General features: G+C 46.7%; 1 protein-coding gene across 2 annotated transcripts in view; it reads left to right on the top strand.

Moving 5' to 3' along the window:
* LOC147035036 (uncharacterized) overlaps window positions 1-17,582 on the top strand; it is a 44,140-nt gene extending 26,558 nt beyond the window's left edge. For both annotated transcript variants that reach the window (XR_015061111.1, XM_085892869.1), the window contains exons 4-5: window positions 13,752-13,948; window positions 16,915-17,582. Coding sequence is in view for 1 of the 2 variants with exons in the window: in XM_085892869.1 (XP_085748995.1) it covers window positions 13,752-13,948; window positions 16,915-17,097 (380 nt within the window). In the remaining variant the exon portion in view is untranslated. The remainder of the gene's footprint in view (window positions 1-13,751; window positions 13,949-16,914) is intronic.
* The last annotated feature ends 389 nt before the right edge of the window (window positions 17,583-17,971 follow it).

Below are 17,971 nucleotides of genomic sequence, written 5' to 3'. Positions count from 1 at the left end.
ATAAACTCCCTCACTCTATTCTTTCCCATTCTTCCCTCCAGGCTTTCAAAACAGCTGTTCACCACTACCTCTTATCATCCCCCATCCAAATCCTCGATCTTTTCTACCCCCGATAATCCACCCAAGCCTACTTCCTTCAAATTCCCTGCTTTCCTTCCTGAAAGTCCCTGTAATGTCCATCTTCTATTCCCCATGTTCCCCATCCGATACCTCTCCCCTCCACAGATCTCCTAATGTGTCTCTTCCCCACTGTTTTGTCCCTCCCACTCCCACCCCTCTTGTCTCATGCCCCCTTGATGTGCGTTGTGTGTTAGCTCTCACACGAGCCTCGACAAGGTATACAAAAAAAAAAAGACCGGCGACAAAAAGGGATCACACCCTTAAAGTAACAACCGAGCTGCCTGTCCAAGCAGACAAAAAACCCTGCCTCCAGGAATGACAACTAACAAACCATGCCCCCAGAGTGAATGATTGATTGGCGTTACGTCAGAGAGAGCGGAGAGTTAGGTTAGGAGTGGGACATGAAGGAGGATGGGACAGAAGCGAGTGAGGAGATGGTGGTTGAAAGAGAAGGGCATTACGGCTGGCTTTCCCTTGACATGGTGAAGATGGCTGCACGATTCTCGTGCTTGTGCTGAGGTGAATTGGCTCACATGGAGGAGCAAGACACTGGCCATTGACTGTTGGCTTGGTTGTGTGAGACCAGCCTCGAAGCCTCGTGTTGTGCCATCGGGGAAGGAGATGGCACCATTTTGCAGTGCAGTGGCAGCAGCAAGTGTGATCGATGAAAGAAGCTGCACAGCAGGTTCCGAGCCCTGGTGTTGAGTATCGCCGCCTGAATTGCCTCATGTACGTTTTCTCACCCAGAGAGCAGCTTGGCACCATTTTAGGCACATTCTCCCACACAGTGACGAAGCGGTTTGTGGAACATCAAGCTCCAGAAACTCATCTCTGGGCACACAGTTAAGTGCCAGGATAAAGGAGGGATTTTTCTTTATTATTCTGTCCCCTTGTCTATGTTAAAGTCTTTGTGGAGGCGCTTCAAAATTAGATTTAGTTTACCTCACGTTCCGTTATTATCATCCCGTGTTGAATGACCATAGGGTCAGGTATGGGAGCATGTGCCAGAACAGCGCGTCGCTGTGTCCACTTTCCGCCGGTACTCCAGGGGTGTCCGTCTGGCCATCCCCCAGGCAGATGCCAGGCCCATCCACATCTCCTTGAGATGATGGTAAACCTGCTGCAACCACGAGGCACGTGGTCGGCCCACTGGCCTCCTCCACTCATGAGACTCCCTCGCTGAGAGAATCTGGTGAGCAGGATCAGCATCAGGAAAACGAGCCACATGACCATACAGCCGCAACTGATGCTCACGGACTATGCAGTTAACAAATCTCATCCGAGTCTCTCTCAGCAACCGCTCATTGGACACAAAATCCGACCAGCGACAGCCAAGGATTCTCCGAAGAGACCTGGTACCAAAGGAATTAAGTCTCCGTCTCAGATCCTTGGTCAGAGTCCAAGTCTCGCATCCATAGAGCAAGACTGGAAGCACCAAGGACCTGAAGACTCGGACTTTCGTCCTCCTGCACAGGTACCGGCAGCGCCACACCCCATGATCCAGTGAATCCATGACTCCCCAGGCCCGACCCAGACCTCTATTGACCTCTGACTCGCAGCCAGCAGAGACATGAATATCACTGCCAAGGTAAGTGAATCTCTCCACGACCTCAACATCCTCACCACAAACAGACACAGACAGGACAGCAGCATCCAAGATGTCACCGAAAGCCTGGATCTTAGTTTTGACCCAAGAAACCCGTAATCCCAGCGGCTCCGACTCCTCATTCAGCACCTCGAGGGCCCCAAAAAGGATGTCTAAAGTCTCCGCAAAGATGACTGCATCATCTGCAAAATCAAGGTCCGAGATCTTGACATTCCCAAACGCTGCACCGCAGCTTGATCTCTCTGACATCCTCCCTAAAATCCAGTCCATACAAGTGCTGAAAAGTGTGGGGGCCAGTGCACACCCCTGACGAACTCCTGCAACAACTGGAACTAAGTCAGAGATGGTACCACCACACTTCACAGCACTCTCAGTACCAGAGTAGAGTTCAGACATCAGATCGATCAGTTTTGGTGGCACCCCACGAAGACCAAGAATCCTCCAGAGGACATCCCGATTCACTGAATCGAACGCTTTACAGAGATCAACATAGGCTGCAAGCAGCCCCTGCCGAAACTCTCATCTGCGTTCGGTGAGGACATGAAGGGCAAGGATACGGTCAATCGTTGACCTCTGGTGTAAAGCCTGACTGCTCTGGATGCTGGTGCTCAAGCAGATGGTGGCGAACCCTATCAAGAATTATCCGAGCAAAGACCTTGCCCGGCACTGAGAGCAGCGTCACCCCTCAGTAGTTGTTGCAGTCTTGGAAATTACCCTTCCCTTTCCAGAGAGGGACAACAAGGCCCCTCTTCCAGTCAGTTGGGATGATGCCTGTGTTCCAGGCAGAGCACAAAACTGCATGCAACGACACGAGTGCAGCACTTCCACCAGCCTTGAGAAGTTTAGCATGGATGCCACAGATCCCTGGAGCTTTGCCCCGTTTCAACTGGTTCACCACAGCCCGTGTTTCCACAAGCGAAGGTGGACCACAGTTGATTCGAGGGTCAGCAACAGGGATTGTAACACCCTTGACGTCCAACTCGACAGCTGGGGGATCAGCCTGGTACAACCGCTCAAAGTAACCGGCCCAGCGGGCCTTCACTTCAGACTGCTCTGTCAAGAGCCTACCACTCTCTGCTCGAACTGCAGTGCTCCGAGGGATGGGCTTGGATGAACACAATGTGCGAATTCCCCTGTAAGCGGGATGAGAATCACCTGTCCACAGGTGATGCTCTACCCCCTCACAGATTTCTCGCACATAGGTCTCCTTGTCCACCCTCGGTGCACGTACAGTTTTACGCCTCAGCTCCCTGAACAGCTCAGCTCTGTCATTCAGCCTGGCCCTGCGACTCTGGTCAATGGTATCCAGTGTCCCTTGAGAGACAAAATTCTTCTTTGCCCTGCGGTGAGCTCCAAGACATCCACCGGCAACATCAAGGACGGTGGTCTTGAAGGCACTCCACAACTCTTCAGGACCCCCCAAAGCACCCAGACCCCCCAAGTGGCCACTCAGCCTGTTCGCAAACTCCTCACCTACTCTCTCATCCCTGAGCTTGCCAACATCCAGCCTAGGCTGGGATGGTACCATTCTCCAGGATTTAAGGTGCAGCTTTAGAGTTGCTACAACAAGCCTGTGGTCAGTATTGAGGAACTGAGCACTCCGGTAGAACCTGCAGTTCTGCATCATCCTCCAATGACCGTCAATGAGGACATGGTCAATCTCCTTTGCCACACCACCAGCGTTGGAATACCAAGTCCAGCGATGAGCTTGTGGGCGCTGAAACCATGAACCAGCCACCCTAAGTCCATGACTTCTTGCAAAGTCAAGGAACTTAGTGCTATTCTGGTTCATAGTTCCTGACCGATGGGGACCAACACACAGCTCATAACCATCCCTATCAGTTCCAGTCGAGGCATTGAAATCCCCCGAGACTAGAAGTGTATCTCGTCTGGGGCACTGATCAACCACAGACTCGAGCGTGGCGCAGAATGCATCCTTCACGGTGAGATCACTCGCCTCAGTCGGAGCATAAACAGAGACCAGGGAAATGACACCTAAGGAGTGACGAATCCTTAATCTCATAATACGCTCGTTGACCGGTGTTACCTCAATTGTCATTGGGGTCAGCTTATTGGACACAGCTACAGCAACTCCTTGGATATGGTAACCATCAGAGCGACCAGATCAATAGTAGGTGTAACCACCCACCATTATCTCGCCGCAATCCGGTCTCCGAACCTCAGAGAGAGCTGCAATCCCGATGTCCAAACGCTTGAGCTCAGATGATAACAGAGACAGGTGATCATCCTCTCTTTGGGATAGGACATTCCAGGCACCCACCCGAAGGGACCGCCTCAGGTTAACCCAAGGAGACCGCCGTCTGGTGGACGACACCTCAGCACCACTCCGACACACTCTCCCGCAATCTGACCCAGGGATGTTACCCCGTGGTTTCCCTCCCATCAAAGATTGGGGGTCCCGAAGGCTTTGCCCCAATCCCGTCATCCGGTGAGCTGCCCTGCGAAGGGAAGCTGCACAGGAGGTACTCCCACAGAGTGGGTTTTCAGATTTTTTTGCGTTTTTGCGTTTTGCGGAATGAAGGGTTTTACGGTGGCCAGAGTGCAAATCCTGCCACCAACCTCCTCATAAAAAGTAACCCAACTGCAGGAGGACGTCCGCCGACACAGTTGGGCACTAGATATGGATGGCCGTTGGCTCACAAGGAGCTCCTCCGCCCTTTGACAGGTTTTGTTTTTAATCCTGCTGGGTGTCCATATCCAAACACCCTCCTCACCAGAAAACCTGGTGGGAGAGACGGTTTAGTTGCCGACAACCCGACCATGGAACAGGTTAGTACAGGTTTACATGGTACCTGTAGCAGGTCACAGATCGAACCTGACCTTGTAAATATTTGATTTATTTTCATTAAACCCCATATTTATTTAAGTTGTTTGTGTTGTCTTTGTCGTGGGTTCGAGAATAAATCCCCCTGTGCTGTGCCTCTGTCCTCGCTGCCCTGCCGTCCCGTGCGCGCCATCATCTCCCGAGAATCTCAGCTGTAAGCCTCCAAAGGAAATCGGTCAGATATCCATCGAGGTAGGGGCCAACCCCTTGGACACGACTGTATTTTTACTGCTCATCTAAAGACGTAACTCTCGAGGGTACACAGAGACTTTGTAGAAAAAGGGGTGCCATCTTAACTGACTTCACCAATATAACCTCAAATATACATGCATTGTATCGTTTAAAAGAACCAAGTTAACATCGTGATTTGATTTTTGATCATATACGTTTGATTAATTTCATCGTAGATGTCTCACTTGAAATGAGAAATTTTTGGAGTATATTATTGGTACAAATGGGAATTCAGTGTAAAAATTCAGTGAGGAGATATCATAGTGGGTGGAGCTGGTAACCTTGACAACCATTAATTTTTTTTGATTTTTCAAATGGTTTCTGGTCACCATCACTGAATATTCAATCACAGGTGAGATATATTTCATTTCTTATAGACGGACCTCGTATATAATTATTTGTGTATATATAATATATATATATATATATATATATATATATAAATATATATATATACATACATATATATATATATTGTTAAGGATTCAGCGGTGGCGGGGCGGATTCGGACAAGTGCGTCAATCACTGTTCATAACTAGTTTGGGTTTTCACCCCCTACTCTCGACAGCCAAATGTTACAGATTCGGCGCCACCGTAACCACCGCCGTCTCCGGGGTTATAACGCTGGCTGGTTCTGCACAGGCCTTGGGTCACGCGTCTCGAATCGCGATACCAACATACCCCTGGACCTTACCAGTTGGGGAAATAGACTCCGGTTACAGACTGGTTATGTCAGAGACCGAGCGAATTCTGCCAGTCTGTAACCATTTTGGTTTGTTTATCCAAATCGAGCGGATCGTTCCTCAGCACGGCACAAATTAATTCAAAGTGGCAACTTCATACGAATCAGCCAGATTTATTGGTGACACATCAGGGAAACACAACACAAGCAAAGCATTCACGACAATGTTATAATTAATCTATAACCCGTTCTTAACTAGGGAGGTAGTACGGATTACAGGTTTCGAAGGTGACCCAAACGAGATAAACCTTAAACGACATGCAGACAAGACATGGACAGTATGCAGACAAGACACAGAGTACTTGGTGATGTTTCATGGACGAGAGGAAAGTGTCAAAAGCACGAATGTGGCTCGTGACAAGCCGATGTCCACGGATTTGAGCATGCCGCGTGGCAGAATGGCGCTCGTCCATGTGTCGCAGCCCTCACGCACGCAACCTCTGTGCGTTCAGACCTGCAAGATCGACTGCACCAGAGCGAAAGATCGATTGATGGTGGGTTTCAGCTGGTTTCTCCCAAGGTCTAGTATACAAGTCCAGGCCTGGCCTGTTCACCAGACAAGGCCAAATCGAGGTGTTGGGCTCTGCAGGCTGGGTCCGTGCCCGAGGAGACACCGCCGGCCAAAACCACTCCTCGACAAAGTCGATCACTCGACTCGACGCTCTCAGTTTCACTTACTGCCAAAATCGCAGACTCGATGTGCAGGCAGTTTCTCTTACTGCCAAAAATGGCAGACTCGGCACACTCAGGTTCAGTTTCTCTCCCAGCAGATCCACCACTGCCTTTTCTTCGCTCGCTCGCCTCGAAGCCCACTGGCTCCTCCCTTCAGTTTCATTTCCTTCTCTAGGCCACTTCCCCCTCTCAGAGCGCTGGGCGGGGACTATTGGCCGGAGAGTGAGGAAGAAGAAGAACCTCTCGGTCCACCACCAATGTACGAACAATGAACAGCCTCTTACACCTCCTGACACGCATGTAGCGTCCATTTACCAAACAACCTGGCTAAACATGCATTTAATGGGGGATCTGGGCTAATCCTATATTTAATAACACACTAACTGCCATTTCCGCAACAATATATGTATATATATATATATATATATATATATATATATATATATATATATATATATATATATATATATATATATATATATACATATATATTAGGGTGGAGTGAAAATGAATATTTTTTTGTAATTTTCATATTTTTGGTCTGGAATAGTTTTTAAAAGATGTAACACATAATAATAAGTGATATACTAAAATTTTATTTAATTTCTTTAATGACTTCAGGTAGCCCAAGTCTCTCAAATATGACATAAACGGTAAAATAAAATAAACGAATATGGATATTTCAGAGAAAACTAACTTGATAAAAGTTAATCAAACAGTCATTGCCATAAGTAAATATGCAGTCAATGTCAGAAAATTACATTTTATATTCTTTCTTGGTACTAAACTTTACCATCTTGTTCCTTGAGTTTTGCCTATTTCTGATCAATCCGTCTCTCGATGACTCGCCACACACTAACTTTGACGCCTCGGTTACGAGTTTGATTCCGTGCTCTATGGCTTGTGTATGGCAAGGTTAACGCTGAAAGTCTACTGATGGGATTCCAGTTTCATTTATTAATGCCTACAGTTCATCATTCGTCATGTTCTGCAATATCGGTGGTTCCGTCACGTTACACGACATCCACTCCACGATTTCCGTGTAATCCTTCGCATCAACATTAAATTTTGGAACAACAAATTGCCGCACCGAACAATCTGTCTCATTTTTCTCTTTCCGTGCCTTCAATATTCTCCTCAGAGCCAACTCGCGTATGGGTGCTCTTTCATCTCTCACCATACACAGCAGAAGATTTTCGGTGTGCGCAAAGTACGCGTTTTTCTGAATTATGGGATCGATAATCTTCTTGTGAGCAGGCAATATGTATCGTGATTTCTGAGTCATGTTAAACACACGACGAGCTCCATCCTTGCATGATGGCTTGCTTTTGATGTTCGCATACCACATAGGTGCATACACACGCATGATGAACTTGGCCAAATGAACCAAGTTTCTCGATGGCTTCTCGGTTGAGACATACAGACACAAGAGGCGATTCACCGTTGTTAGCCATCGTGAATGGTTTGAGATTGTGAGATGTGAGATGCACGCAACACACAGCATGTTACACTGCCACAATGTGTACTCAATGTCCTATCATAAGACAATAAAACACATGCCATGCCCATGTTGCCTAGCTACCACATGAGAGAGGGTCCTATGGGTTGGCAAAGACAAGCTGGTAAACTATGCCAGGAATTTTCCATTGCTTGCAATAATCTCTATTATAATACCAAGCTTGCACACTAAAATCGCTTCAGACATGAAATCCTTCCTCTTCTCCAATGGCTTGATTTCCAATCATCAATTTGGTTTCAGACCAGGTCACTCTACCCTAGATATGCTGCTACTGCTCTCCCATCAATGGATGGAGGTCCTCAATGCCAGACAGGAAATCCGAGCCGTATCCCTGGACATATCACGTGCTTTTGACACAGTCTGGCACCCTGCCCTACTCACCAAACTCTCTTCCCATGGTATTCAAGGCCATCTCCACTCATGGCTCGCAGACTTCCTCTCCTGTCGCAGTCAACGTGTGGCCCTAAATGGAGTTCTTTCATCCCCTCTTCCTGTGCAGGCTGGAGTTCCTCAAGGTAGCGTTCTGGGCCCTGTTCTTTTTCTGGTTTTCATCAATGATCTCTCGGACTCTCTGGAAAATCCTCTATTTCTCTTTGCCGATGACTCAACCCTCTGCCGTACCATCTGTCATCCCTCAGACCGGCAAGCAGCAGCTTCTTCGCTCACTGCAGATCTGGATAAAATCACAAACTGGTCCAACACGTGGAACATGTCTTTCAATCCAGACAAATCTCACACTCTCACTATGTCTCTTCGAAAGGACCGTTTACCAAATTCCACCATCCCCTTTCACAACAATCCTCTGGATGAATTCTTTTATTTCTAGCTTCTGGGTTTCACTATCTGCCATGACCTTTCCTGGGAAAGCCACATTTCCAACCTTGAGTCAGAAGCCAGTCGGCGGCTGGGAATCCTCCGTCGTGCAAAGTCCTTCCTCGGCCCTCTTGAGCTCCTGACCACTTACAAAGCTTTTGTCCGTAGCCTGATGGAGTACTGCTCTCCCCTCTGGGCTGGTGCTCCTGCCTCCCACCTTTCTCGACTTCACGCTGTCGAAACCAGGGCTTTTAAGATCATTGGCATCTCCCGCAATGAAGCTGAGTCTTTGGGCCTCTCACTCAATCACCGCAGGTTGGTCGGTGGTCTTTCTGTCTTCTACCGACTCCTCTCCAGCCTTGCCCCCCTGCTCTCTCTGCGATTTGTCCCAACCACATTTCCACAGGGCGCTCAAGGTCCGCCAACAACCCCCTTCTGGTAAAACTACCAAAATCACGAATCACTGCTCATCTTCACTCTTTCATTCCTCTTTTTTCCCGCCTTTGGAATAAACTTCCTCACTCTATTCTTTCCCATTCTTCCCTTCAGGCTTTCAAAACAGCTGTTCACCACCACCTCTTATCTTCCCCCATCCAAATCCTCGATCTTTTCTACCCCCGATAATCCACCCAAGCCCACTTCCTTCAATTCTCCTGCTTTCCTTCCTGAAAGTCCCTTTAATGTCCATCTTCCCCTCGCCATGTTCCCCGTCCCATCCCCATCCCTCTCCCTTCCACAGTTCACCTGTGTCTGTTCCCCAATGTTTTGTCCCTTCCACTCCCGCCCCTCTTGTCTCATGCCTCCTTGCTGTGAGTTGTGTGTTAGCTCTCATACGAGCCTCGACCAAGGTAAAAAAAAAAAAAAAAAAAAAAAAAAAAAAACTCAGCTCGCCGTCACACGATCCCTATTAAATTGCTGTGGCACTTATCTGACATGCTGACAATGTTTGGGAAGTCTTGGCATTCCATAGTACCACTTGCATTTTGCACAATGCATATTTTTGTCATTCCCCGTGTACGGTCTGTCGTCTGCTACCAGCTATGTTGTACTGCTATCCCGTGCATGTGCACGGGTATCGCTAGGACATACATATTGTTGCGGTTCTGCAAAACCGCATGCCTCTATGGCATTGGCACCCAACATACAGTGATCCCCAGGCAGTTATTTCATTAGTCTTCATGTAGTTGGTCCTCCCCTCATGTCTAGTGGGTTAATGGGACGAAGTGTGTTGCATGGGTCTTCTAGTTCGGTGTAGTAACTATCTCTAATTCATATTCTTATTCCTACTCCAACCCTTTCCTTGTAGCCACAGTACAAAACAATCATACAAGCACACACGCTATTCATTAGGCAATTGATAATAAACACCCCACGATGCCTCCCATGGCTCAGATCCACCACACCACTCCACTACACACTATACCACCCGTGGATCGCGCGACATTATTTCATTCAAATCTGTGCGCCAATTCCGAATCGGCACCTCACCTTACTTCACACCTCACTCACCAAGCCTCACCACTTTGACCACAAACGCTATAACTCACCACTCTATTTTTGAGGAACACCACATGACTCGGATTGTCTTCGGCACCACACCACTCAGATTGCGCATCGTTGCATGTGACAAACTGCCAGCCTCGCGATCATTCCTGGCCTACAATGCCATGTTTGTGGTGTTGGATGGACTGCATGAAGCAGCCATTTGCCAGAATTACCGTTTGCCACCCCCCAGCAGCCAGATGGACCAGTGTGGAGCGCACATTGCCACGCGCCCTGGCAAAGTAATTAAGTAAGAGATAACGCGCCATATCACATGGTGGGAACACTCAGGTGGAGCGTCCCACGGAGGTACATGTCACACATACAGACTTTTTTTTTTTTCTCTCTCTCTCTATCTCTCTATCTCTCTATCTCTCTATCTCTCTATGTCTCTATCTCTCTATCTCTCTATCTCTCTATCTCTCTATCTCTCTCTCTCTCTCTCTCTCTCTCTCTCTCTCTCTCTCTCTCTCTCTCTCTCTCTCTCTCTCTCTCTCTCTCTCTCTCTCTCTCTCTCTCTCTCTCTCTCTCTCTCTCTCTCTCTATATATTCCTTGTCTTCTTTGGATGCACAAAGAGCATCATTACTAACTCGCAATCCCATTTTCCTCTGGTATGACACCACATGCCCCACATTGCACTACACCACACCTCTGACTCCCACAACTTAGACGCAACCAGTATTCCTCTCACCTACCTCCCCTGAAGCATTCTGGGTTGAGTTGGTCTGTTGACCGTGCCAGGTATTGAGAGGTCATTTATCCTCACCTGCTCTCTTTCTCTCTGGCTATCTAATCCTGTGTGTGTGTGTGTGTGTGTGTGTGTGTGTGTGTGTGTGTGTGTGTGTGTGTGTGTGTGTGTGTGTGTGTGTGTGTGTGTGTGTGTGTGTGTGTGTGTGTGTGTGTGTGTGTGTGTGTGTGTGTGCGCGCGCGCGCGTCCGAGCATAGATTAAGATTGTAGAGGATATAACGGGATATCTCTGCACTGTCTGCTTTTGTAAGATTACTTGTCTTTTGCTGCACCCCACAAAATCCTTGCTATCCCCTGCTGTACATGAAATAAAAGCCCATTCACTGTGCCACATACTTTTCCTCGCTTGATTATAAATAAATGCTTTCTATAGAATTGTTCTCAGCTCGTTTTCGTGTTTTCTTGCATTTGTCCAGCATGGCCCGCACGTTATCCCCCAACGATCAGTTTCCTAACCAGTACGTGCTTGGCAGTTCCACTCGGCTGCATCTGATCTGATCTGATAAGGTGATCTGGATGAAGCAAGTGTTCCCCGGTAATTAGATCAAGTGACCTTTATGTAAACGGTATTAGACGGAGGACCATTGACTACCCCATATATTGTTGTGAGGCCGGGTCTCGGTGGCGAGCACGACCGCTAGGGGGAGCAGTAGAGTCGGCTCCACCGAACACCCAGAATTTAGGTCGTATCTTTCAGATAAATCCGAAAGGTCACGGGTCCCTTATCGGACCGAATATCGCCAATAGGTCGACCACGTGGAGTAGGGTCAATTGCCAATTTCAATATACCTTAATACCCATGCAGTCTAACTACCGGAGAACCACACCCTCAGCAGACTCTGTCCGATCCGAGTCACAGGTAACTGCTCAGAGCTGCGCCGGACCAAATGAACAATTTTCCGCTTCGCTATTTTCCAACATGCACCATGCTAAGCCAATGAAAGAAACACAGAAACGAGCTTGTACATTCAACAAAAGGGGTATTTATTTATAACAATAATCAGGGAGGGGAACACAGAGCAGAGTTATAACTGAATAAAAGCAATGCAACCAATGTACAATAACACAAGCACTTAACAATTCTACTTAGACAAGACAGGCCCGCACACAGACACACACACTCAAAAAGAAAATGGACCAGCCGGGTCTTTATTTGGCTCTCCAGCCGAGGAGGATAGTTCGGCTGGGAGTCTGAACGGCTGGCTACCTGGCCGCGAGCGCGCGGCTGGTCGTCCACCCCTTCCCGGAGCTCCGGTTGCCAAATGCACGGACCAGGGGAGCCGAACCCAGAGGAGGCGAGACGAGGTGATCTCCCCCGATGAAACGGTCAACCGCTCGCTGCAACGCGCCAGACGAGACACCTCCAATGCGCGGGATGCAGTCCGCCGCAGACCCAGACAGACACGCTTTATAGGACCTGGCTGTTGTGTGCTCATGGTTTCCATATTTGCAACAATTTTTGTATATATCTTATACTTGTGCATCTGTGTCTGTGTGTGTCCATCCTCCATAACTCCAAAACCATGAAACCTAGCAGCCTGAAACTTTGCACGCATTCTGCGTCCATCCATTTGGACCATACTCTGTGCAGAGCATTGGTGCTGCCTAAGCAGTCTTCTTGGCTAATGGGCACAATCCTGGATAGGTCACCACTCCGACACAGGATACCTGCAAGCTGGCACTCATATTGCCCACCTCAGAAGGATGACAGGCAGTCAGCCCCACCTGGTATTAATTCAACAGCTGAGTGGAATTTGAACTCAGGATCCCAGGATCCCAAGCCCACCACCCCAACCATTAAGCCAACACCAGGCATATGCATGCATACTAAGGGAACTCAAAGGAAGTGCATGAGTGAAAATTGGATGTTTGGGTTAATTGAAAACCCCCTTTTGAAGATAATTAATGGCCTTATTTAATTACATCCTTTGTCAGGCGATCCTCGGCCACTTTGCTCTCTGGAGTATTGAGGCGTATGCTGGGTTACCTCGCTGGGGTCTGAAGCCACCATGGTTTTTGGCCTGCTCAACCATGTCTTGACTTGGAACAAGCCACAACAATTTCTTGACGATAAAGTGCTCAAAATGTTTTTTTCCCATTTTCCTTAGTGATATCATCGAATGCCTTATCTTCGTACCTCCAAATAGTTGTAATTATAATGGTGGAATTATTCATGTTTAAATTTGGGCCTAGCTGATGGCATCCTGGGTCAGACCTCGAATAGATGCAGGGCAGCACCGGTTTTCTTCTAATAAAGATGTCTAAATGAATTACTTCATGGAAGTTATGCATTTCACCACATGCTTGATGTTTTAAGCTGTTAAATTATGTGAGGATTATTCATGGATGCTTTAGACATCATGTTTAATGATGTGGGAAAGGATTTTCTCTTGAAAATGCTTTTGCTTTGAGTGGCCTCGCATTTATTTGAACTATAATTCAATTTCTGTTTTCACTTTTCACAGTCACTAAGGTAGCCTAACACTTGATTGGAGCAAGGTTTGTGAAAATCAGGTGTTTTTTAAACGTTTTTACGTCGTATTGTGGATTTATATATAAAGCAACGTGAGCTGAGGAGCTTCCATATGCTCCCAAGCGGCTTCATGACTTTGTCTTAAGTTTAATTTCATTCAAGGTTTTTGGGTTGTATACAGTACATATTGCATTCAGTAATCACACTGACTCCAATCTGCCGATTTCTTAAGAATTGCAGATATCGGCCAAGCACTAATAGTGTGTGTGTGTGTGTGTGTGTGTGTGTGTGTGTGTGTGTGTGTGTGTGTGTGTGTGTGTGTGTGTGTGTGTGTGTGTGTGTGTGTGTGTGTGTGTGTGTGTGTGTGTGTGTGTGTGTGTGCGCGTGTGTGCGCACGTGCGTTTTTGCCATATAATTCTGGTCCCGTTCCAAACTGCAGACTTGGCTCGCATGCCTGACTCATCCACTTTTCCTCTGGAGCCCACTGAACGATCCAAATGGCGCCGCAGAAGAGCTCGTACTGTATTCTCGGAATCGCAGTTGTGGGAGCTGGAGCGGTGCTTCGAGTTGCAGCACTACCTCTCTACACATGAGCGCCTCAAACTTGCGGGAACGCTGAGCCTGAACGAAACACAGGTATATGTGACAGAACATTGCACAGAGGTGCATTACACTTTTAAGAACCACCATAAAAAGTTTATCACCTATAAAATACTGTTATGTTTGTAGGGTAGATGGAGAAATTTCATCAAAAAGATAGGATTATATAGAGTATCGTGATCTGTGGATGTGTAGGAGACATTTTAATATAACTTAAGTAGGGAAACTGTCAGCTTAAGTTGTTACGTGTCACCACACGGGAGGGGGGGGGGTGGTGCTGTGTTAATGAGGTAGGGTTTCAGGATAATTTCTTCCAGTATGTGATTGCCCCCTGTGACCTTTTCCTATGTCTTTGCATTTCCAAGACCGGTGATAAAAAGGAATCGCATCCTTAAAACAACAACAATCAAGCCAGACATTTCCAAGCGGGCGAAAACCCCACCTCCGGGAATGACAACTAGCAAACCATGCCCCTGGAGTGGATGATTAATGGGTGTGACATCAGAGAGGAGGAAGGAGTTAGGAGCAGAGTCGGGACAAGTAGAAGGTGTGGGGGAGAAGCGAGTGAGGAGATGGTGGTTGGAAGGGAAGGGCATCATGGCTGGCTTTCCCTCGACATGGTGAAAAAGACTGCATGATTCTCTTGTTCGTGCTGAGGCGGATTTGCCCGTGTGATGGAGCAAGACGCTGGCCATTGATTGTTTGCCTGGGTCGTGTGAGACCGTGCCTCGAAGCCTCGTGTTATGCCATCGGGGAAGAAGGTGACACCATTTTGCAGAGGAGCGGCGTCGGCAAGTGCAATCATGAAACAAAGCTGCACAGCAGTTTCTGAGCCTTGGTGTTGAATATCACTGCCCAAACTACCTCCCGTACGCTTCCTGCAGAGAGCAGTTTGGCGCCATTTTTGGGGGCGTTTTCCCACACAGTCATGATGCAGTTTGGCGAACCTCAAGCTCCAGAAATTCATCTCTGGGCACACAGCAAAGTTCCGGGACAAAGGGAGGATTATTCTTTTATTTATTCTATCCCCTTGTCTGTATTAAAGTCTGTGTGGAGGCACCTCAAATAAGAGTTTAGTTTTACCTCACATTCCGTTTTTTTTTTTACACTTTGAATTATTATCATTGTAAATATTTGATTTATTTAAGTTGCTTATGTTGTCTACTTGTCGTTGGTTCAAGTATAAACCCTTGTGCTGTGCTTCTGTCTGTTACGTGCCTTGCCGCCCTCCCTTCCCGCTTGCACCATAATCTCCAAGGATCACACGTTTGCTTCCAATTGAGAACTGTTTGGCTATCCGTCCAGGCAGGGGCAAACCCCCTGGACATGACAATACTTTATAGGTTATAATTTATATGATAACAAACACATGTGTGTATGTATACAAGTATGTATATATATATATATATATATATATATATATATATATATATATATATATATATATATATATATATATATATTGTGACGTCCACGGGACTTGAACAGTCCCGCCAACGTAGAATGAGCCGAAACGATGGAGGCGGTTTATTTTTTATAACCCAAAGATGGCGGTTTTAATCGCTCCACAGCAATCGGGATGAGGAAGGTGGCACGAGTCGCTTTTCACTGAGCTAATAATGTTTATTTCTCTAACCAGAAATAATAATAAGACTCGGCAAGAGGAGGGATCCGGGGCGATTCGACGGGATGGTGGTGTGGGTTCGGGCGTGGGGAAAACACAAACAATTCCAATGGATATACAAATCTCAAACCCTCTAAGGTGCCAGGTACACACACACACACACACACACACACACACACACACACACACACACACACACACACACACACACACACACACACACACACACACACACACACAAAACGTAGCTGGTCCTGGTGGTCAGGCTGGCCCGTGGTGTAGACGCAACAGTCCCTGGATTGGCGCCGAACGAGCTGGCGTTGCGCTCGTCAGGGGCAGGAGACACCGTGGTGCTGTAGACCTCCTGGTGTCGGCCCAAGTCCGCTCACAGTCGCCAGGGAGCCAGTTCTGGCGCCAAGATGCGAGCAGGAGAGGGAGTCAAGTCCGCCCTCCGTTCGGCCCTGTACTCCGAGCCAGCAGAACCCCAGAGCCAACCGAGGTGAGGCACGAGGCACAGCAAGGCCACGAGACACGACGAATCGAGGAACGAACCAGCGCAATAAGAGAGCACGCTCCGAGACCCACAGCCTCGACAAGACGGTTTCTTTTTATGACTCCTCTTCCACTTCTTTTCCCGAACAGAACCTTTTTATACTCGAGTCCTCATCACTTCCAATCGAGCCGTTTTATTGGCCCTCCGCCGTCGCCTTCCGCCAATCGTGATCAAGGGGCGGAGCCATCCGCAGCACTGTCCTGTTACGTCACGGCAAGCCTCCAGGGAATACTAAAAGGGTTTACGCAGACACACTTACCCTAATCCGTCTCCCTATCTAATTATGTGACAATTATCATTTCCCCCTTGAAGAAATGGACATTTACTAGACAACTTATCACCACTGAATTGCTACTTATTACATCGAGATCCTGGTACAACTCGAACAGCATGGCATACCTAATTAAACATCCTAATTACCCTTTGAATGCATACCCCCCCCTCAGACGTAACAAATATATATATATATATATATATATATATATATATATATATATATAAATATATATATATATATAAATATATATATATATATATAAATATATATATATATATATATATATATATATATATATATATATATATATATATATATATATATATATATATATATATAAATATATAAATATATATATATATATATATATATATATATATATATATATATAATGCAAAAACGTTTTTTTGGCAGTATCCTATTGTAAGTAAAGCAACGAAAAAGTTGCTTTCAGACCCTATCCTTCCCCTCTACCCCCTTACCTTCCACCACCAACATCTCCATAGTTGCCGATGTGGAAATGCCAAAGTGTTTCCCGCATGTTACAGATCAAAACCTGGTTCCAGAACCGACGCATGAAGCACAAGAAACAGCAGCAAACTCATGAAGCCACTTCAATGTGCAAGCGAGGCCAGAGTGTGTGTGTCTCATGTTCGAGTGTGTCGCAGCAAAGAGAGCGAGTGGAGAGCGCAAGAAACACTCATGAACTCGACAAAAGTCTTGTGGATTAGGCACCTCACCCATGTTTTGGAGGTGTATGACACATGGATTGGTGTATCCCACAAACCTGAATCACCTTGAAGTACCACACGCCAGGATCCTTTGGTCAGGAAGAAAATGGTGTATGGTTTGGTTAAATAGGATACTTGTATCCCATTATAAACCCATATGCTTTGATCGTTCTTTCTTCAAGGACAGTATTGATTTGGTGGTTACTGTACTGTTTGATAGTTTATTCCACTTGTCCACCATTATGGCTGCAGAAGTATTTCCTCACATCCAGACAAGCTCGTTACTTTTTTTAGTTTCAGTGAATGACCCCTTGTACCTGCAATTCTTTCAAAGAGTAACTCTTCAATTCTCGTGTTTATCTGATGGAACATGCGGTAAGTTTAGAGTGGGTCTCTGTGTCTTCTTCTAGTTTCCAATGTTGTCAGGTTCAATCTTTTCAGTCTAACTTCATGTAGTGGAATAAACCATCTGATACTTGCGATGAGTTTGGTGGCCCTCACTTGTACTTTTTCCAGAACTCTTTATCATCCTCAAGATGGGGACTCCAAACTTGCAGGCAATAGTCAAGGTGTGGGTGACCAAAGGACTTGTACAGTTGTGTTATAACTTTTTCGTTCTGCATGAAAAGTTTTTCATATCATACCAAGAACTCTGTTGGCTCTCTTGGCTGTTGAGGCCCATGGAGAGGACGTTTAAAGAGTCTTGTGAATTAATACTCGCAGATGTTTTTCCTCGTCAGTCTCCTTGAGCTGAGAATTTTCCATTTCCTCGATGTGGTGTGGGTTGTGTTTTTTTACTTGCATTACACCACATTTTTACTTAAGTTTAATTTCATTTTCCATTTTCAATTTTTCCGTCCGAATCTGAAGGTCT

The sequence above is a fragment of the Eptatretus burgeri genome, chromosome 1 (assembly GCF_056783735.1).
Source record: "Eptatretus burgeri isolate ZD-2024b chromosome 1, Ebu_testis_v1, whole genome shotgun sequence".
NCBI lineage: Eukaryota > Metazoa > Chordata > Myxini > Myxiniformes > Myxinidae > Eptatretus > Eptatretus burgeri.
The sequence above is the reverse complement of the archived record's forward strand: the minus strand, read 5'-3'. Positions and strand labels throughout refer to the sequence as shown.